General features: G+C 50.2%; 1 protein-coding gene across 1 annotated transcript in view; it reads left to right on the forward strand.

Annotated features, from left to right (window-relative positions):
* dclre1c (DNA cross-link repair 1C, PSO2 homolog) overlaps positions 1–22,564 on the forward strand; it is a gene marked incomplete at both ends in the record, with an annotated part of 55,181 nt that overhangs the window by 11,084 nt on the left and 21,533 nt on the right. The window contains 7 exons of the mRNA XM_084191795.1: positions 1,711–1,812; positions 15,356–15,428; positions 15,722–15,862; positions 15,929–16,030; positions 16,178–16,314; positions 16,415–16,469; positions 17,129–17,217. Coding sequence (XP_084047921.1) covers positions 1,711–1,812; positions 15,356–15,428; positions 15,722–15,862; positions 15,929–16,030; positions 16,178–16,314; positions 16,415–16,469; positions 17,129–17,217 — 699 coding nt within the window. The remainder of the gene's footprint in view (positions 1–1,710; positions 1,813–15,355; positions 15,429–15,721; positions 15,863–15,928; positions 16,031–16,177; positions 16,315–16,414; positions 16,470–17,128; positions 17,218–22,564) is intronic.

The raw sequence follows: 22,564 nt of genomic DNA on the forward strand, positions 1-22,564 counted from the left end.
CTGTGGGTTATCACCCAACCCTAGTGTGTGTCTGTGGGTTATCACCCAACCCTAGTGTGTGTCTGTGGGTTATCACCCAACCCCAGTGTGTGTGGGTTATCACCCAACCCTAGTGTGTGTCTGTAGGTTATCACCCAACCCCAGTGTGTGTGGGTTATCACCCAACCCTAGTGTGTGTCTGTAGGTTATCACCCAACCCCAGTGTGTGTCTGTAGGTTATCACCCAACCCTAGTGTGTGTCTGTAGGTTATCACCCAACCCCAGTGTGTGTCTGTGGGTTATCACCCAACCCTAGTGTGTGTCTGTAGGTTATCACCCAACCCCAGTGTGTGTCTGTGGGTTATCACCCAACCCCAGTGTGTGTCTGTAGGTTATCACCCAACCCTAGTGTGTGTCTGTAGGTTATCACCCAACCACAGTGTGTGTCTGTAGGTTATCGCCCAACCCCAGTGTGTGTGGGTTATCACCCAACCCCAGTGTGTGTGGGTTATCACCCAACCCCAGTGTGTGTGGGTTATCACCCAACCCCAGTGTGTGTGGGTTATCACCCAACCCCAGTGTGTGTGGGTTATCACCCAACCCCAGTGTGTGTGGGTTATCACCCAACCCCAGTGTGTGTCTGTGGGTTATCACCCAACCCTAGTGTGTGTCTGTAGGTTATCACCCAACCCCAGTGTGTGTAGGTTATCGCCCAACCCTAGTGTCTGTAGGTTATCACCCAACCCTAGTGTGTGTCTGTAGGTTATCACCCAACCCTAGCGTGTGTCTGTGGGTTATCACCCAACCCCAGTGTGTGTCTGTAGGTTATCACCCAACCCTAGTGTGTGTCTGTAGGTTATCACCCAACCCCAGTGTGTGTCTGTAGGTTATCACCCAACCCCAGTGTGTGTCTGTAGGTTATCACCCAACCCCAGTGTGTGTCTCTAGGTTATCACCCAACCCTGGTGTGTGTCTGTAGGTTATCACCCAACACTAGTGTGTGTCTGTAGGTTATCACCCAACCCCAGTGTGTGTCTGTAGGTTATCACCCAACCCCAGTGTGTGTCTGTAGGTTATCACCCAACCCTTGTGTGTGTGGGTTATCACCCAACCCTAGTGTGTGTCTGTAGGTTATCACCCAACCCTTGTGTGTGTAGACTATCGCCCAACCCTAGTGTGTGTGGGTTATCGCCCAACCCCAGTGTCTGTAGGTTATCACCCAACCCTAGTGTGTGTAGGTTATCACCCAACCCTAGTGTGTGTCTGTAGGTTATCACCCAACCCCAGTGTGTGTCTGTAGGTTATCACCCAACCCCAGTGTGTGTCTGTAGGTTATCACCCAACCCTTGTGTGTGTCTGTAGGTTATCACCCTACCCTTGTGTGTGTAGACTATCGCCCAACCCTAGTGTCTGTAGGTTATCACCCAACCCTTGTGTGTGTCTGTAGGTTATCACCCAACCCCAGTGTGTGTAGGTTATCACCCAACCCTTGTGTGTGTAGACTATCGCCCAACCCTAGTGTCTGTAGGTTATCACCCAACCCCAGTGTCTGTAGGTTATCACCCAACCCTAGTGTCTGTAGGTTATCACCCAACCCTAGTGTCTGTAGGTTATCACCCAACCCTAGTGTGTGTGGGTTATCACCCAACCCTAGTGTCTGTAGGTTATCACCCAACCCTAGTGTGTGGGTTATCACCCAACCCCAGTGTGTGTGTTTGTGTTTGTGTGTAGGTTCTTGGTAGAGGGGGCCCAGGGGACGGTGTTGTACACAGGAGACTTCAGACTGGCAAAGGGAGACGCCTCCCGCATAGAACTCCTCCACTCTGGGAACAGGTAAACACATATATATACTACCTACAGTATATACAGACAGAATGACTACCAAAGGCTGTGAAGAAATACTACTTATCATAGGACAATAGAGAGAAGTTGGTGGTATCAGAGCTGTGAAGTGGAGCAGAGCATGCTGGGTGATCGTATCAGAGCTGTGAAGTGGAGCAGAGCATGCTGGGTGATCGTATCAGAGCTGTGAAGTGGAGCAGAGCATGCTGGGTGATCGTATCAGAGCTGTGAAGTGGAGCAGAGCATGCTGGGTGATCGTATCAGAGCTGTGAAGTGGAGCAGAGCATGCTGGGTGATCGTATCAGAGCTGTGAAGTGGAGCAGAGCATGCTGGGTGATCGTATCAGAGCTGTGAAGTGGAGCAGAGCATGCTGGGTGATCGTATCAGAGCTGTGAAGTGGAGCAGAGCATGCTGGGTGATCTCCAGCTCAGAGAACATCAGCTGAGGAGTCTAGTGACAGGAAGTTCCAGCCATCCTGTGTTTTCCCACCAGTTAGCTCTCGTTGTGTTAGAGGAGTCTAGTGACAGGAAGTTCCAGCCATCCTGTGTTTTCCCACCAGTTAGCTCTCGTTCTGTTAGAGGAGTCTAGTGACAGGAAGTTCCAGCCATCCTGTGTTTTCCCACCAGTTAGCTCTCGTTCTGTTAGAGGAGTCTAGTGACAGGAAGTTCCAGCCATCCTGTGTTTTCCCACCAGTTAGCTCTCGTTGTGTTAGAGGAGTCTAGTGACAGAAAGTTCCAGCCATCCTGTGTTTTCCCACCAGTTAGCTCTCGTTCTGTTAGAGGAGTCTAGTGACAGGAAGTTCCAGCCATCCTGTGTTTTCCCACCAGTTAGCTCTCGTTCTGTTAGAGGAGTCTAGTGACAGGAAGTTCCAGCCATCCTGTGTTTTCCCACCAGTTAGCTCTCGTTCTGTTAGAGGAGTCTAGTGACAGGAAGTTCCAGCCATCCTGTGTTTTCCCACCAGTTAGCTCTCGTTCTGTTAGAGGAGTCTAGTGACAGGAAGTTCCAGCCATCCTGTGTTTTCCCACCAGTTAGCTCTCGTTCTGTTAGAGGAGTCTAGTGACAGGAAGTTCCAGCCATCCTGTGTTTTCCCACCAGTTAGCTCTCGTTCTGTTAGAGGAGTCTCGTGACAGGAAGTTCCAGCCATCCTGTGTTTTCCCACCAGTTAGCTCTCGTTGTGTTAGAGGAGTCTAGTGACAGGAAGTTCCAGCCATCCTGTGTTTTCCCACCAGTTAGCTCTCGTTCTGTTAGAGGAGTCTCGTGACAGGAAGTTCCAGCCATCCTGTGTTTTCCCACCAGTTAGCTCTCGTTCTGTTAGAGGAGTCTAGTGACAGAAGGTTCCAGCCATCCTGTGTTTTCCCACCAGTTAGCTCTCGTTCTGTTAGAGGAGTCTAGTGACAGGAAGTTCCAGCCATCCTGTGTTTTCCCACCAGTTAGCTCTCGTTCTGTTAGAGGAGTCTAGTGACAGGAAGTTCCAGCCATCCTGTGTTTTCCCACCAGTTAGCTCTCGTTCTGTTAGAGGAGTCTAGTGACAGGAAGTTCCAGCCATCCTGTGTTTTCCCACCAGTTAGCTCTCGTTCTGTTAGAGGAGTCTTGTGACAGGAAATTCCAGCCATCCTGTGTTTTCCCACCAGTTAGCTCTCGTTCTGTTAGAGGAGTCTAGTGACAGGAAGTTCCAGCCATCCTGTGTTTTCCCACCAGTTAGCTCTCGTTCTGTTAGAGGAGTCTCGTGACAGGAAGTTCCAGCCATCCTTTGTTTTCCCACCAGTTAGCTCTCGTTCTGTTAGAGGAGTCTAGTGACAGGAAGTTCCAGCCATCCTGTGTTTTCCCACCAGTTAGCTCTCGTTGTGTTAGAGGAGTCTAGTGACAGGAAGTTCCAGCCATCCTGTGTTTTCCCACCAGTTAGCTCTCGTTCTGTTAGAGGAGTCTAGTGACAGGAAGTTCCAGCCATCCTGTGTTTTCCCACCAGTTACCTCTCGTTCTGTTAGAGGAGTCTAGTGACAGGAAGTTCCAGCCATCCTGTGTTTTCCCACCAGTTACCTCTCGTTCTGTTAGAGGAGTCTATTGACAGGAAATTCCAGCCATCCTGTGTTTTCCCACCAGTTAGCTCTCGTTCTGTTAGAGGAGTCTAGTGACAGGAAGTTCCAGCCATCCTGTGTTTTCCCACCAGTTAGCTCTCGTTCTGTTAGAGGAGTCTAGTGACAGGAAGTTCCAGCCATCCTGTGTTTTCCCACCAGTTAGTTCTCGTTCTGTTAGAGGAGTCTAGTGACAGAAAGTTCCAGCCATCCTGTGTTTTCCCACCAGTTAGCTCTCGTTCTGTTAGAGGAGTCTAGTGACAGGAAGTTCCAGCCATCCTGTGTTTTCCCACCAGTTAGCTCTCGTTGTGTTAGAGGAGTCTAGTGACAGGAAGTTCCAGCCATCCTGTGTTTTCCCACCAGTTACCTCTCGTTCTGTTAGAGGAGTCTAGTGACAGGAAGTTCCAGCCATCCTGTGTTTTCCCACCAGTTAGCTCTCGTTCTGTTAGAGGAGTCTAGTGACAGAAAGTTCCAGCCATCCTGTGTTTTCCCACCAGTTAGCTCTCGTTCTGTTAGAGGAGTCTAGTGACAGGAAGTTCCAGCCATCCTGTGTTTTCCCACCAGTTAGCTCTCGTTGTGTTAGAGGAGTCTAGTGACAGAAAGTTCCAGCCATCCTGTGTTTTCCCACCAGTTAGCTCTCGTTCTGTTAGAGGAGTCTAGTGACAGAAAGTTCCAGCCATCCTGTGTTTTCCCACCAGTTAGCTCTCGTTCTGTTAGAGGAGTCTCGTGACAGGAAGTTCCAGCCATCCTGTGTTTTCCCACCAGTTAGCTCTCGTTGTGTTAGAGGAGTCTAGTGACAGGAAGTTCCAGCCATCCTGTGTTTTCCCACCAGTTAGCTCTCGTTCTGTTAGAGAAGTCTCGTGACAGGAAGTTCCAGCCATCCTGTGTTTTCCCACCAGTTAGCTCTCGTTCTGTTAGAGGAGTCTAGTGACAGAAGGTTCCAGCCATCCTGTGTTTTCCCACCAGTTAGCTCTCGTTCTGTTAGAGGAGTCTAGTGACAGGAAGTTCCAGCCATCCTGTGTTTTCCCACCAGTTAGCTCTCGTTCTGTTAGAGGAGTCTAGTGACAGGAAGTTCCAGCCATCCTGTGTTTTCCCACCAGTTAGCTCTCGTTCTGTTAGAGGAGTCTAGTGACAGGAAGTTCCAGCCATCCTGTGTTTTCCCACCAGTTAGCTCTCGTTGTGTTAGAGGAGTCTAGTGACAGGAAGTTCCAGCCATCCTGTGTTTTCCCACCAGTTAGCTCTCGTTCTGTTAGAGGAGTCTAGTGACAGGAAGTTCCAGCCATCCTGTGTTTTCCCACCAGTTAGCTCTCGTTCTGTTGGAGGAGTCTAGTGACAGGAAGTTCCAGCCATCCTGTGTTTTCCCACCAGTTAGCTCTCGTTCTGTTAGAGGAGTCTAGTGACAGGAAGTTCCAGCCATCCTGTGTTTTCCCACCAGTTAGCTCTCGTTCTGTTAGAGGAGTCTAGTGACAGGAAGTTCCAGCCATCCTGTGTTTTCCCACCAGTTAGCTCTCGTTCTGTTAGAGGAGTCTAGTGACAGGAAGTTCCAGCCATCCTGTGTTTTCCCACCAGTTAGCTCTCGTTCTGTTAGAGGAGTCTAGTGACAGGAAGTTCCAGCCATCCTGTGTTTTCCCACCAGTTAGCTCTCGTTCTGTTAGAGGAGTCTAGTGACAGGAAGTTCCAGCCATCCTGTGTTTTCCCACCAGTTAGCTCTCGTTCTGTTAGAGGAGTCTAGTGACAGGAAGTTCCAGCCATCCTGTGTTTTCCCACCAGTTAGCTCTCGTTCTGTTAGAGGAGTCTAGTGACAGGAAGTTCCAGCCATCCTGTGTTTTCCCACCAGTTAGCTCTCGTTCTGTTAGAGGAGTCTAGTGACAGGAAGTTCCAGCCATCCTGTGTTTTCCCACCAGTTAGCTCTCGTTCTGTTAGAGGAGTCTAGTGACAGGAAGTTCCAGCCATGCTGTGTTTTCCCACCAGTTAGCTCTCGTTCTGTTAGAGGAGTCTAGTGACAGGAAGTTCCAGCCATCCTGTGTTTTCCCACCAGTTAGCTCTCGTTCTGTTAGAGGAGTCTAGTGACAGGAAGTTCCAGCCATCCTGTGTTTTCCCACCAGTTAGCTCTCGTTCTGTTAGAGGAGTCTAGTGACAGGAAGTTCCAGCCATCCTGTGTTTTCCCACCAGTTAGCTCTCGTTCTGTTAGAGGAGTCTAGTGACAGGAAGTTCCAGCCATCCTGTGTTTTCCCACCAGTTAGCTCTCGTTCTGTTAGAGGAGTCTAGTGACAGGAAGTTCCAGCCATCCTGTGTTTTCCCACCAGTTAGCTCTCGTTCTGTTAGAGGAGTCTAGTGACAGGAAGTTCCAGCCATCCTGTGTTTTCCCACCAGTTAGCTCTCGTTCTGTTAGAGGAGTCTAGTGACAGAAAGTTCCAGCCATCCTGTGTTTTCCCACCAGTTAGCTCTCGTTCTGTTAGAGGAGTCTAGTGACAGGAAGTTCCAGCCATCCTGTGTTTTCCCACCAGTTAGCTCTCGTTGTGTTAGAGGAGTCTAGTGACAGAAAGTTCCAGCCATCCTGTGTTTTCCCACCAGTTAGCTCTCGTTCTGTTAGAGGAGTCTAGTGACAGGAAGTTCCAGCCATCCTTTGTTTTCCCACCAGTTAGCTCTCGTTCTGTTAGAGGAGTCTAGTGACAGGAAGTTCCAGCCATCCTGTGTTTTCCCACCAGTTAGCTCTCGTTCTGTTAGAGGAGTCTAGTGACAGGAAGTTCCAGCCATCCTGTGTTTTCCCACCAGTTAGCTCTCGTTGTGTTAGAGGAGTCTAGTGACAGAAAGTTCCAGCCATCCTGTGTTTTCCCACCAGTTAGCTCTCGTTCTGTTAGAGGAGTCTAGTGACAGGAAGTTCCAGCCATCCTGTGTTTTCCCACCAGTTAGCTCTCGTTCTGTTAGAGGAGTCTAGTGACAGGAAGTTCCAGCCATCCTGTGTTTTCCCACCAGTTAGCTCTCGTTCTGTTAGAGGAGTCTAGTGACAGGAAGTTCCAGCCATCCTGTGTTTTCCCACCAGTTAGCTCTCGTTCTGTTAGAGGAGTCTAGTGACAGGAAGTTCCAGCCATCCTGTGTTTTCCCACCAGTTAGCTCTCGTTCTGTTAGAGGAGTCTAGTGACAGGAAGTTCCAGCCATCCTGTGTTTTCCCACCAGTTAGCTCTCGTTCTGTTAGAGGAGTCTAGTGACAGGAAGTTCCAGCCATCCTGTGTTTTCCCACCAGTTAGCTCTCGTTCTGTTAGAGGAGTCTAGTGACAGGAAGTTCCAGCCATCCTGTGTTTTCCCACCAGTTAGCTCTCGTTCTGTTAGAGGAGTCTCGTGACAGGAAGTTCCAGCCATCCTGTGTTTTCCCACCAGTTAGCTCTCGTTCTGTTAGAGGAGTCTAGTGACAGGAAGTTCCAGCCATCCTGTGTTTTCCCACCAGTTAGCTCTCGTTCTGTTAGAGGAGTCTAGTGACAGGAAGTTCCAGCCATCCTGTGTTTTCCCACCAGTTAGTTCTCGTTGTGTTAGAGGAGTCTAGTGACAGGAAGTTCCAGCCATCCTGTGTTTTCCCACCAGTTAGCTCTCGTTCTGTTAGAGGAGTCTAGTGACAGGAAGTTCCAGCCATCCTGTGTTTTCCCACCAGTTAGCTCTCGTTCTGTTAGAGGAGTCTAGTGACAGGAAGTTCCAGCCATCCTGTGTTTTCCCACCAGTTAGCTCTCGTTCTGTTAGAGGAGTCTAGTGACAGGAAGTTCCAGCCATCCTGTGTTTTCCCACCAGTTAGCTCTCGTTGTGTTAGAGGAGTCTAGTGACAGGAAGTTCCAGCCATCCTGTGTTTTCCCACCAGTTAGCTCTCGTTCTGTTAGAGGAGTCTAGTGACAGAAAGTTCCAGCCATCCTGTGTTTTCCCACCAGTTAGCTCTCGTTCTGTTAGAGGAGTCTAGTGACAGGAAGTTCCAGCCATCCTGTGTTTTCCCACCAGTTAGCTCTCGTTCTGTTAGAGGAGTCTAGTGACAGGAAGTTCCAGCCATCCTGTGTTTTCCCACCAGTTAGCTCTCGTTCTGTTAGAGGAGTCTAGTGACAGGAAGTTCCAGCCATCCTGTGTTTTCCCACCAGTTAGCTCTCGTTCTGTTAGAGGAGTCTAGTGACAGGAAGTTCCAGCTCTCGTTGTGTGAGCCAAGGCCAGTGTGCGTCCTTGCTGATATGTAAGTCCATATAACCCTAACCCTAACCCTAACCCTAACCCATATTCTACATTCATGTGTTTATGCACTTACCTATGTTATTGTCATATTTTATGGTTCTTCTAATTAAGTGTTTAGCACGAGCTACCGCGAGCTAGCTGCTGCGGGCTTGCTAGCTCCGTTTTCAGTGTCATATCATTTTGGCCATTTAGCCCTGTATTTCTATATGATAATGTCCCCCAGTACTTTGTTTATATGCCCTGTAATTATATAGATGTGGTCCTCTGTAGCTCAGCTGGTAGAGCACGGCGCTTGGTCCTCTGGAGCTCAGCTGGTAGAGCACGGCGCTTGGTCCTCTGGAGCTCAGCTGGTAGAGCACGGCGCTTGGTCCTCTGGAGCTCAGCTGGTAGAGCACGGCGCTTGGTCCTCTGGAGCTCAGCTGGTAGAGCACGGCGCTTGGTCCTCTGGAGCTCAGCTGGTAGAGCACGGCGCTTGGTCCTCTGGAGCTCAGCTGGTAGAGCACGGCGCTTGGTCCTCTGGAGCTCAGCTGGTAGAGCATGGTGCTTGGTCCTCTGGAGCTCAGCTGGTAGAGCACGGCGCTTGGTCCTCTGGAGCTCAGCTGGTAGAGCACGGCGCTTGGTCCTCTGGAGCTCAGCTGGTAGAGCATGGTGCTTGGTCCTCTGGAGCTCAGCTGGTAGAGCATGGTGCTTGGTCCTCTGGAGCTCAGCTGGTAGAGCACGGCGCTTGGTCCTCTGGAGCTCAGCTGGTAGAGCATGGCGCTTGTAACGCCAAGGTAGTGGGTTCGATCCCCGGGACCACCCATACACACAAAAAATGTATGCACGCATGACTGTAAGTCGCTTTGGATAAAAGCGTCTGCTAAATGGCATATTATTATATTATATATGGGTATTTCATTGCAAACTGTTTAGAAGTTTACATATCAAGTTTATTCAGTTGTGTGAGGATCACAGTCCTGGTTTGAAGTTGTGGACGGCTCCCCTTTGATCTTTAATGAGTGAAGTCACGTTGTATAGCCTGCCATTGGGTTGTCTTGTATAGCAGGAAGCCATTACAGCCATGCTACTATTACATGCATATTGTTTGTAGTATAGTGAATTAGAGATTTATTATGTATATATCTGTCATTCACTATTGGATCTTTAGATCTCTCTTTACTTGCAGACAACACACTGCCTTAGCCCATTCATGCTATATACACTGTTCTATGCTGTGCCTTAGCCCATTCATGCTACATACACTGTGCTGTGCCTTAGCCCATTCATGCTACATACACTGTGCTGTGCTGTGCCTTAGCCCATTCATGCTACATACACTGTTCTGTGCTGTGCCTTAGCCCATTCATGCTACATACACTGTTCTGTGCTGTGCCTTAGCCCATTCATGCTATATACACTGTTCTATGCTGTGCCTTAGCCCATTCATGCTACATACACTGTGCTGTGCCTTAGCCCATTCATGCTACATACACTGTGCTGTGCTGTGCCTTAGCCCATTCATGCTACATACACTGTTCTGTGCTGTGCCTTAGCCCATTCATGCTATATACACTGTGCTGTGCTGTGCCTTAGCCCATTCATGCTACATACACTGTGCTGTGCTGTGCTGTGCCTTAGCCCATTCATGCTATATACACTGTGCTGTGCTGTGCCTTAGCCCATTCATGCTATATACACTGTGCTGTGCTGTGCCTTAGCCCATTCATGCTACATACACTGTGCTGTGCTGTGCCTTAGCCCATTCATGCTACATACACTGTGCTGTGCTGTGCTGTGCCTTAGCCCATTCATGCTACATACACTGTGCTGTGCTGTGCCTTAGCCCATTCATGCTATATACACTGTGCTGTGCTGTGCCTTAGCCCATTCATGCTATATACACTGTTCTATGCTGTGCCTTAGCCCATTCATGCTACATACACAGTGCTGTGCCTTAGCCCATTCATGCTACATACACTGTGCTGTGCTGTGCTGTGCCTTAGCCCATTCATGCTACATACACAGTGCTGTGCCTTAGCCCATTCATGCTACATACACAGTGCTGTGCCTTAGCCCATTCATGCTACATACACTGTGCTGTGCTGTGCCTTAGCCCATTCATGCTACATACACTGTGCTGTGCTGTGCTGTGCCTTAGCCCATTCATGCTACATACACTGTGCTGTGCCTTAGCCCATTCATGCTACATACACTGTGCTGTGCTGTGCCTTAGCCCATTCATGCTACATACACTGTGCTGTGCTGTTCTGTGTCTAGGGCTGTAGTGGTGACCAAATTACCGCCACACTGGCAGTCATGAGTCATGACCGCTGTAGAATTCTATGTGACCGTTGAGTCACGGTAATCTCCTCTTATGCACTTTGGACATGCATTGGTAGAGCCCAACTGGCTAACGATCATCAGGTCCTGTGGACATGCATTGGTAGAGCCCAACTGGCTAACGATCATCAGGTCCTTTGGACATGCATTGGTAGAGCCCAACTGGCTAACGACCATCAGGTCCTGTGGACATGCATTGGTAGAGCCCAACTGCCTAACGATCATCAGGTCCTTTGGACATGCATTGGTAGAGCCCAACTGGCTAACGATCATCAGGTCCTGTGGACATGCATTGGTAGAGCCCAACTGGCTAACGATCATCAGGTCCTGTGGACATGCATTGGTAGAGCCCAACTGGCTAACGACCATCAGGTCCTGTGGACATGCATTGGTAGAGCCCAACTGGCTAATGACCATCAGGTCCTTTGGACATGCATTGGTAGAGCCCAACTGGCTAACGATCATCAGGTCCTGTGGACATGCATTGGTAGAGCCCAACTGGCTAACGATCATCAGGTCCTTTGGACATGCATTGGTAGAGCCCAACTGGCTAACGACCATCAGGTCCTGTGGACATGCATTGGTAGAGCCCAACTGGCTAACGATCATCAGGTCCTGTGGACATGCATTGGTAGAGCCCAACTGGCTAACGATCATCAGGTCCTGTGGACATGCATTGGTAGAGCCCAACTGGCTAACGATCATCAGGTCCTGTGGACATGCATTGGTAGAGCCCAACTGGCTAACGATCATCAGGTCCTTTGGACATGCATTGGTAGAGCCCAACTGGCTAACGATCATCAGGTCCTGTGGACATGCATTGGTAGAGCCCAACTGGCTAACGATCATCAGGTCCTGTGGACATGCATTGGTAGAGCCCAACTGGCTAACGATCATCAGGTCCTGTGGACATGCATTGGTAGAGCCCAACTGGCTAACGACCATCAGGTCCTGTGGACATGCATTGGTAGAGCCCAACTGGCTAACGACCATCAGGTCCTTTGGACATGCATTGGTAGAGCCCAACTGGCTAACGATCATCAGGTCCTGTGGACATGCATTGGTAGAGCCCAACTGGCTAACGATCATCAGGTCCTTTGGACATGCATTGGTAGAGCCCAACTGGCTAACGATCATCAGGTCCTGTGGACATGCATTGGTAGAGCCCAACTGGCTAACGATCATCAGGTCCTGTGGACATGCATTGGTAGAGCCCAACTGGCTAACGATCATCAGGTCCTGTGGACATGCATTGGTAGAGCCCAACTGGCTAACGATCATCAGGTCCTTTGGACATGCATTGGTAGAGCCCAACTGGCTAACGATCATCAGGTCCTGTGGACATGCATTGGTAGAGCCCAACTGGCTAACGATCATCAGGACCTTTGGACATGCATTGGTAGAGCCCAACTGGCTAACGATCATCAGGTCCTGTGGACATGCATTGGTAGAGCCCAACTGGCTAACGATCATCAGGTCCTGTGGACATGCATTGGTAGAGCCCAACTGGCTAACGATCATCAGGTCCTGTGGACATGCATTGGTAGAGCCCAACTGGCTAACGATCATCAGGTCCTGTGGACATGCATTGGTAGAGCCCAACTGGCTAACGATCATCAGGTCCTTTGGACATGCATTGGTAGAGCCCAACTGGCTAACGATCATCAGGTCCTGTGGACATGCATTGGTAGAGCCCAACTGGCTAACGATCATCAGGTCCTGTGGACATGCATTGGTAGAGCCCAACTGGCTAACGATCATCAGGTCCTGTGGACATGCATTGGTAGAGCCCAACTGGCTAACGATCATCAGGTCCTGTGGACATGCATTGGTAGAGCCCAACTGGCTAACGATCATCAGGTCCTGTGGACATGCATTGGTAGAGCCCAACTGGCTAACGATCATCAGGTCCTGTGGACATGCATTGGTAGAGCCCAACTGGCTAACGATCATCAGGTCCTGTGGACATGCATTGGTAGAGCCCAACTGGCTAACGATCATCAGGTCCTGTGGACATGCATTGGTAGAGCCCAACTGGCTAACGATCATCAGGTCCTGTGGACATGCATTGGTAGAGCCCAACTGGCTAACGATCATCAGGTCCTGTGGACATGCATTGGTAGAGCCCAACTGGCTAACGATCATCAGGTCCTGTGGACATGCATTGGTAGAGCCCAACTGGCTAACGATCATCAGGTCCTGTGGACATGCATTGGTAGAGCCCAACTGGCTAACGATCATCAGGTCCTTTGGACATGCATTGGTAGAGCCCAACTGGCTAACGACCATCAGGTCCTTTGGACATGCATTGGTAGAGCCCAACTGGCTAACGATCATCAGGTCCTTTGGACATGCATTGGTAGAGCCCAACTGGCTAACGATCATCAGGACCTTTGGACATGCATTGGTAGAGCCCAACTGGCTAACGACCATCAGGTCCTGTGGACATGCATTGGTAGAGCCCAACTGCCTAACGATCATCAGGTCCTGTGGACATGCATTGGTAGAGCCCAACTGGCTAACGACCATCAGGTCCTAATGGCCTGGTACTCAGGGCTCTATTGTCCCTCTAACCATCAGGTCCTAATGGTCTGGTACTCAGGGCTCTATTGTCCCTCTAACCATCAGGTCCTAATGGCCTGGTACTCAGGGCTCTATTGTCCCTCTAACCATCAGGTCCTAATGGCCTGGTACTCAGGGCTCTATTGTCCCTCTAACCATCAGTTCCTAATGGCCTGGTACTCAGGGCTCTATTGTCCCTCTAACCATCAGGTCCTAATGGCCTGGTACTCAGGGCTCTATTGTCCCTCTAACCATCAGGTCCTAATGGCCTGGTACTCAGGGCTCTATTGTCCCCCTAACCATCAGGTCCTAATGGCCTGGTACTCAGGGCTCTATTGTCCCTCTAACCATCAGGTCCTAATGGCCTGGTACTCAGGGCTCTATTGTCCCTCTAACATATTTTCCCTGCTGTCACATGACTGACTTTCAGCCCTGCTATTGGCTGTTCACAACAGACCTGAACACTGTCAGACAAATACCTCATTTTCATCCATGATTCCAAATGATTTCAACTTAGACAACACAGGTGTTGGTGAGTTGATCTGCTAGTAGCTAGTCCACATTGGAATGGGTTACATGTACTAGGGCTGTCCCCGACAATAAACTACAGTGGGGGAAAAAAGTATTTAGTCAGCCACCAATTGTGCAAGTTCTCCCACTTAAAAAGATGAGAGAGGCCTGTAATTTTCATCATAGGTACACGTCAACTATGACAGACAAATTGAGGGGAAAAAATCAAGAAAATCACATTGTAGGATTTTTAATGAATTTATTTGCAAATTATGGTGGAAAATAAGTATTTGGTCACCTACAAACAAGCAAGATTTCTGGCTCTCACAGACCTGTAACTTCTTATTTAAGAGGCTCATCTGTCCTCCACTCGTTACCTGTATTAATGGCACCTGTTTGAACTTGTTATCAGTATAAAAGACACCTGTCCACAACCTCAAACAGTCACACTCCAAACTCCACTATGGCCAAGACCAAAGAGCTGTCAAAGGACACCAGAAACAAAATTGTAGACCTGCACCAGGCTGGGAAGACTGAATCTGCAATAGGTAAGCAGCTTGGTTTGAAGAAATCAACTGTGGGAGCAATTATTAGGAAATGGAAGACATACAAGACCACTGATAATCTCCCTCGATCTGGGGCTCCACGCAAGATCTCACCCCGTGGGGTCAAAATGATCACAAGAACGGTGAGCAAAAATCCCAGAACCACACGGGGCGAACTAGTGAATGACCTGCAGAGAGCTGGGACCAAAGTAACAAAGTCTACCATCAGTAACACACTACGCCGCCAGGGACTCAAATCCTGCAGTGCCAGACGTGTCCTCCTGCTTAAGCCAGTACATGTCCAGGCCCGTCTGAAGTTTGCTAGAGTGCATTTGGATTATCCAGAAGAGGATTGGGAGAATGTCATATGGTCAGATGAAACCAAAATATAACTTTTTGGTAAAAACTCAACTCGTCGTGTTTGGAGGACAAAGAATGCTGAGTTGCATCCAAAGAACACCATACCTACTGCGAAGCATGGGGGTGGAAACATCATGCTTTGGGGCTGTTTTTCTGCAAAGGGACCAGGACGACTGATCCGTGTAAAGGAAAGAATGAATGGGGCCATGTATCGTGAGATTTTGAGTGAAAACCTCCTTCCATCAGCAAGGGCATTGAAGATGAAACGTGGCTGGGTCTTTCAGCATGACAATGATCCCAAACACACCGCCCGGGCAACGAAGGAGTGGCTTTGTAAGAAGCATTTCAAAGTCCTGGAGTGGCCTAGCCAGTCTCCAGATCTCAACCCCATAGAAAATCTTTGGAGGGAGTTGAAAGTCCGTGTTGCCCAGCGACAGCCCCAAAACATCACTGCTCTAGAGGAGATCTGCATGGAGGAATGGGCCAAAATACCAGCAACAGTGTGTGAAAACCTTGTGAAGACTTACAGAAAACGTTTGACCTGTGTCATTGCCAACAAAGGGTATATAACAAAGTATTGAGAAACTTTTGTTATTGACCAAATACTTATTTTCCACCATAATTTGCAAATAAATTCATTAAAAATCCTACAATGTGATTTTCTGGAATTTCTTCTCTCATTTTGTCTGTCATAGTTGACGTGTACCTATGATGAAAATTACAGGCCTCTCTCATCTTTTTAAGTGGGAGAACTTGCACAATTGGTGGCTGACTAAATACTTTTTTCCTCCACTGTACATCCACCCTTACCAGCACACTGGAGTGAACACATCAAGCAACACCTAGAGAATATACATCCACCCTTACAGCACACTGGAGTGAACACACCAAGCAACACCTAAACAATATACTGTCACCAGTCCTCAGTTCCAATGCCAGACAGTATGCTGTGTGGTGTTCCAGGGTGAAAGACATCAAGAGTGTGTATCTGGACTCCACCTTCTACGACCCTCGCTTCTACCAGATCCCCAGCAGGGTGAGTGAGTGGGATTCGGAGAAAGCTAGAGAGAGGGAGGGAGAGAGAGAGCTAGAGAGGGAGAGCTAGAGAGAGGGAGGGAGAGAGAGAGAGGGAGAGGGAGGCTAGAGAGAGAGGGAGAGAGAGAGAGAGAGAGAGAGAGTGATACAAAGAGAGAGTTTTATAATATATCAGATTGGTGAGTCTACTTTTGATGTCCTGTGGTATTCATTGTCTGGTACAGGACTGAGTCAGTAGGACTGTGTGTGTGTGTGTGTGTGTGTGTGTGTGTGTGTGTGTGTGTGTGTGTGTAGGAGACGTGTCTACATGCTATCCGGGGGCTGGTACAGGACTGGGTCAGTAGGAGTGAGTACCATGCAGTGTGGCTCAACTGTAAAGCTGCATACGGATATGAATACCTCTTCACTAACCTGGGGGACGAGTTTCACACACAGGTAGGTGACCAACACACACACACTTTGTGTTAAGGATGACAAATAATGACACATGGTGTGTTGTAGATTCATGTCAACACCCTGGACATGTTTAAGAAGATGCCAGAGATTCTGAGTCATGTGACCACGGATCGAGCCACTCAGATCCATGCCTGCCGTCACCCCAAGGTAACGCTGCTTCACGCCCCCTTTCCCTTACCAAGCCCTAACCAATGGAAACATTAGCCCCTTACCAAGCCCTAACCAATGGAAACATTAGCCCCTTACCAAGCCCTAACCAATGGAAACATTAGGCATGTTGTGGTCTGTGTGTAGGATGAGGAGTTTGTGCGTGCCAGCAGGCTGCCCTGTGGTTCCTCTGCACCAGATGGAACTCCTCTGAGGATCATCAGTATCAAACCCTCCACTATCTGGTTTGGAGAGAGAACACAGAGGACTAACGTCATCGTCAGGTACACACACACACACACACACACACAGTATAAACACACACACACACACAGTATAAACACACTCACACTATCATCTTACACAGATGTGGAATGTTTTCAGGACAGGCGCCAGTTCCTACAGAGCCTGCTTTTCCTTCCACTCATCCTACTCTGAGGTGAGACGTCTGTCTGTCTGTCTGTCTGTCTGTCTGTCTGTCTGTCTGTCTGTCTGTCTGTCTGTCTGTCTGTCTGTCTGTCTGTCTGTCTGTCTGTCTGTCTGTCTGTCTGCCTGCCTGCCTGCCTGCCTGCCTGCCTGCCTCTCTGCCTGCCTCTCTGCCTGCCTCTCTGCCTGCCTGCCTCTCTGCCCCTCTCCACTCCTGCCTGCCTGCCTCTCTGCCTCTCTCCACTCCTGCCTGCCTGCCTCTCTGCCTCTCTCCACTCCTGCCTGCCTGCCTCTCTGCCTCTCTCCACTCCTGCCTGCCTGCCTCTCTGCCTCTCTCCACTCCTGCCTGCCTGCCTCTCTGCCTCTCTCCACTCCTGCCTGCCTGCCTCTCTCCACTCCTGCCTGCCTGCCTCTCTGCCTCTCTCCACTCCTGCCTGCCTGCCTCTCTGCCTGCCTCTCTGCCTCTCTCCACTCCTGCCTGCCTGCCTCTCTGCCTGCCTCTCTCCACTCCTGCCTGCCTGCCTCTCTGCCTGCCTCTCTGCCTCTCTCCACTCCTGCCTGCCTGCCTCTCTGCCTGCCTGCCTGCCTCTCTCCACTCCTGCCTGCCTGCCTGCCTGTCTATCTGTCTGTCTGGCTCTGTGTGTGATGCTCTTATCTTCTTCCTGTTTTCAGATCAAAGACTTCCTGTCTTATCTCCAGCCAATCAACATCTACCCCAGTGTCATTCCTATTGGCCGAACCCACGCTGATGTCACAGAGCTGTGAGCCAATCATCATTCACTCTAGTCATCCTCTATATACTGAGTGCCCTCTCTCCACTCTAGTCATCCCCTCTCCACTCTAGTCATCCTCTCTCCACTCTAGTCATCCCCTCTCCACTCTAGTCATCCCCTCTCCACTCTAGTCATCCCCTCTCCACTCTAGTCATCCCCTCTCCACTCTAGTCATCCCCTCTCCACTCTAGTCATCCTCTCTCCACTCTAGTCATCCTCTATATACTGAGTGTCCCCTCTCCACTCTAGTCATCCTCTCTCCACTCTAGTCATCCCCTCTCCACTCTAGTCATCCCCTCTCCACTCTAGTCATCCTCTCTCCACTCTAGTCATCCTCTCTCCACTCTAGTCATCCCCTCTCCACTCTAGTCATCCCCTCTCCACTCTAGTCATCCTCTATATACTGAGTGTCCTCTCTCCACTCTAGTCATCCCCTCTCCACTCTAGTCATCCCCTCTCCACTCTAGTCATCCCCTCTCCACTCTAGTCATCCCCTCTCCACTCTAGTCATCCCCTCTCCACTCTAGTCATCCCCTCTCCACTCTAGTCATCCTCTCTCCACTCTAGTCATCCTCTCTCCACTCTAGTCATCCTCTCTCCACTCTAGTCATCCTCTCTCCACTCTAGTCATCCCCTCTCCACTCTAGTCATCCCCTCTCCACTCTAGTCATCCTCTATATACTGAGTGTCCTCTCTCCACTCTAGTCATCCCCTCTCCACTCTAGTCATCCTCTCTCCACTCTAGTCATCCCCTCTCCACTCTAGTCATTCTCTCTCCACTCTAGTCATCCCCTCTCCACTCTAGTCATCCTCTCTCCACTCTAGTCATCCTCTATATACTGAGTGTCCTCTCTCCACTCTAGTCATCCCCTCTCCACTCTAGTCATCCCCTCTCCACTCTAGTCATCCTCTATATACTGAGTGTCCTCTCTCCACTCTAGTCATCCTCTCTCCACTCTAGTCATCCTCTCTCCACTCTAGTCATCCTCTCTCCACTCTAGTCATCCTCTCTCCACTCTAGTCATCCTCTCTCCACTCTAGTCATCCCCTCTCCACTCTAGTCATCCCCTCTCCACTCTAGTCATCCTCTATATACTGAGTGTCCTCTCTCCACTCTAGTCATCCTCTCTCCACTCTAGTCATCCTCTATATACTGAGTGTCCTCTCTCCACTCTAGTCATCCTCTCTCCACTCTAGTCATCCTCTATATACTGAGTGTCCTCTCTCCACTCTAGTCATCCTCTATATACTGAGTGTCCTCTCTCCACTCTAGTCATCCTCTCTCCACTCTAGTCATCCCCTCTCCACTCTAGTCATCCTCTCTCCACTCTAGTCATCCCCTCTCCACTCTAGTCATCCCCTCTCCACTCTAGTCATCCTCTATATACTGAGTGTCCTCTCTCCACTCTAGTCATCCCCTCTCCACTCTAGTCATCCCCTCTCCACTCTAGTCATCCTCTATATACTGAGTGTCCTCTCTCCACTCTAGTCATCCTCTCTCCACTCTAGTCATCCTCTCTCCACTCTAGTCATCCCCTCTCCACTCTAGTCATCCCTTCTCCACTCTAGTCATCCCCTCTCCACTCTAGTCATCCCCTCTCCACTCTAGTCATCCCTTCTCCACTCTAGTCATCCCCTCTCCACTCTAGTCATCCTCTCTCCACTCTAGTCATCCTCTCTCCACTCTAGTCATCCCCTCTCCACTCTAGTCATCCCCTCTCCACTCTAGTCATCCCTTCTCCACTCTAGTCATCCCCTCTCCACTCTAGTCATCCTCTCTCCACTCTAGTCATCCCTTCTCCACTCTAGTCATCCTCTCTCCACTCTAGTCATCCTCTATATACTGAGTGTCCTCTCTCCACTCTAGTCATCCTCTCTCCACTCTAGTCATCCTCTCTCCACTCTAGTCATCCCTTCTCCACTCTAGTCATCCTCTCTCCACTCTAGTCATCCTCTATATACTGAGTGTCCTCTCTCCACTCTAGTCATCCTCTCTCCACTCTAGTCATCCCCTCTCCACTCTAGTCATCCCTTCTCCACTCTAGTCATCCTCTCTCCACTCTAGTCATCCTCTATATACTGAGTGTCCTCTCTCCACTCTAGTCATCCTCTCTCCACTCTAGTCATCCTCTCTCCACTCTAGTCATCCCTTCTCCACTCTAGTCATCCTCTCTCCACTCTAGTCATCCTCTATATACTGAGTGTCCTCTCTCCACTCTAGTCATCCCCTCTCCACTCTAGTCATCCCTTCTCCACTCTAGTCATCCTCTCTCCACTCTAGTCATCCTCTATATACTGAGTGTCCTCTCTCCACTCTAGTCATCCTCTCTCCACTCTAGTCATCCCCTCTCCACTCTAGTCATCCCTTCTCCACTCTAGTCACCTCTCTCCACTCTAGTCATCCTCTATATACTGAGTGTCCTCTCTCCACTCTAGTCATCCTCTCTCCACTCTAGTCATCCTCTCTCCACTCTAGTCATCCCATCTCCACTCTAGTCATCCTCTCTCCACTCTAGTCATCCTCTATATACTGAGTGTCCTCTCTCCACTCTAGTCATCCTCTCTCCACTCTAGTCATCCTCTCTCCACTCTAGTCATCCTCTATATACTGAGTGTCCTCTCTCCACTCTAGTCATCCCCTCTCCACTCTAGTCATCCTCTATATACTGAGTGTCCTCTCTCCTCTCTCCACGTGGTCCTCTGTAGCTCAGCTGGTAGAGCACGGCGCTTGTAGCGCCAAGGTAGTGGGTTCGATCCCCGGGACCACCCATACAAAAAAATTTATGCACGAATGACTGTAAGTCGCTTTGGATAAAAGCGTCTGCTAAATGGCATATTATTATTATTATTATTATATATCCTCTCTCCACTCTAGTCATCCTCTATATACTGAGTGTCCTCTCTCCACTCTAGTCATCCTCTCTCCACTCTAGTCATCCTCTCTCCACTCTAGTCATCCTCTATATACTGAGTGTCCTCTCTCCACTCTAGTCATCCTCTCTCCACTCTAGTCATCCTCTCTCCACTCTAGTCATCCTCTATATGCTGAGTGTCCTCTCTCCACTCTAGTCATCCTCTCTCCACTCTAGTCATCCTCTATATACTGAGTGTCCTCTCTCCACTCTAGTCATCCTCTCTCCACTCTAGTCATCCTCTCTCCACTCTAGTCATCCTCTATATGCTGAGTGTCCTCTCTCCACTCTAGTCATCCTCTCTCCACTCTAGTCATCCTCTCTCCACTCTAGTCATCCCCTCTCCACTCTACTCATCCTCTCTCCACTCTAGTCATCCCCTCTCCACTCTAGTCATCCTCTCTCCACTCTAGTCATCCTCTCTCCACTCTAGTCATCCCCTCTCCACTCTACTCATCCTCTCTCCACTCTAGTCATCCTCTCTCCACTCTAGTCATCCTCTCTCCACTCTAGTCATCCTCTCTCCACTCTAGTCATCCCCTCTCCACTCTAGTCAGCCCCTCTCCACTCTAGTCATCCTCTCTCCACTCTAGTCAGCCCCTCTCCACTCTAGTCATCCTCTCTCCACTCTAGTCATCCTCTCTCCACTCTAGTCATCCTCTCTCCACTCTAGTCATCCTCTATATGCTGAGTGTCCTCTCTCCACTCTAGTCATCCTCTCTCCACTCTAGTCATCCTCTATATACTGAGTGTCCTCTCTCCACTCTAGTCATCCTCTCTCCACTCTAGTCATCCTCTATATGCTGAGTGTCCTCTCTCCACTCTAGTCATCCTCTCTCCACTCTAGTCATCCTCTCTCCACTCTAGTCATCTCCACTCTACTCATCCTCTCTCCACTCTAGTCATCCCCTCTCCACTCTGCTCATCCTCTCTCCACTCTAGTCATCCTCTCTCCACTCTAGTCATCCTCTCTCCACTCTAGTCATCCTCTCTCCACTCTAGTCAGCCCCTCTCCACTCTAGTCAGCCCCTCTCCACTCTAGTCATCCTCTCTCCACTCTAGTCATCCTCTATATACTGAGTGTCCTCTCTCCACTCTAGTCATCCTCTCTCCACTCTAGTCATCCTCTATATACTGAGTGTCCTCTCTCCACTCTAGTCATCCTCTCTCCACTCTAGTCATCCTCTATATACTGAGTGTCCTCTCTCCACTCTAGTCATCCTCTCTCCACTCTAGTCATCCTCTATATACTGAGTGTCCTCTCTCCACTCTAGGGGGGGGGGGCAAGTCAATATTAGGAAGGTGTTCTTAATGTTTGGTACTTTAAGTGGTGGAACATCCCTTTAACCAAGACACCCTTCCACCCTAACCCTTCCACCCTAGCCCTTCCACCCTAGCCCTCACACCCTAACCCCCTTCCACCCTAACCCTTCCACCCTATCCCTTCCACCCTAACCCTTCCACCCTAGCCCTTCCACCCTAGCCCTTCCACCCTAACCCTTCCACCCTATCCCTTCCACCCTAGCCCTTCCACCCTAACCCTTCCACCCTAACCCCCTTCCACCCTAACCCTTCCACCCTAGCCCTTCCACCCTAACCCTTCCACCCTAACCCCCTTCCACCCTAGTCCTTCCACCCTAGCCCTTCCACCCTAACCCTTCCACCCTAACCCTTCCGCCCTAGCCCTTCCACCCTAACCCCCTTCCACCCTAGTCCTTCCACCCTAACCCTTCCACCCTAGTCCTTCCACCCTAGCCCTTCCACCCTAACCCTTCCACCCTAGCCCTTCCACCCTAACCCTTCCACCCTAGCCCTTCCACCCTAGTCCTTCCACCCTAGCCCCTTCCACCCTAACCCCCTTCCACCCTAGCCCTTCCACCCTAACCCTTCCACCCTAGCCCCTTCCACCCTAGTCCTTCCACCCTAGTCCTTCCACCCTAGCCCTTCCACCCTAACCCTTCCACCCTAGCCCCTTCCACCCTAGTCCTTCCACCCTAGTCCTTCCACCCTAGCCCCTTCCACCCTAACCCTTCCACCCTAGCCCTTCCACCCTAGTCCTTCCACCCTAGCCCCTAGCCCCTTCCACCCTAACCCTTCCACCCTAGCCCTTCCACCCTAGTCCTTCCACCCTAGCCCTTCCACCCTAACCCTTCCACCCTAGCCCTTCCACCCTAACCCTTCCACCCTAGTCCTTCCACCCTAGCCCCTTCCACCCTAACCCCCTTCCACCCTAACCCTTCCACCCTAACCCTTCCACCCTAGCCCTTCCACCCTAGCCCTTCCACCCTAGCCCTTCCACCCTAACCCTTCCACCCTAACCCTTCCACCCTAGTCCTTCCACCCTAGCCCCTTCCACCCTAACCCCCTTCCACCCTAACCCTTCCACCCTAGCCCTTCCACCCTAGCCCTTCCACCCTAGCCCC

The sequence above is a fragment of the Coregonus lavaretus genome (assembly GCF_964263955.1).
Source record: "Coregonus lavaretus genome assembly, contig: HAP1_SCAFFOLD_1172, whole genome shotgun sequence".
Classification (NCBI taxonomy): Eukaryota; Metazoa; Chordata; class Actinopteri; order Salmoniformes; family Salmonidae; genus Coregonus; species Coregonus lavaretus.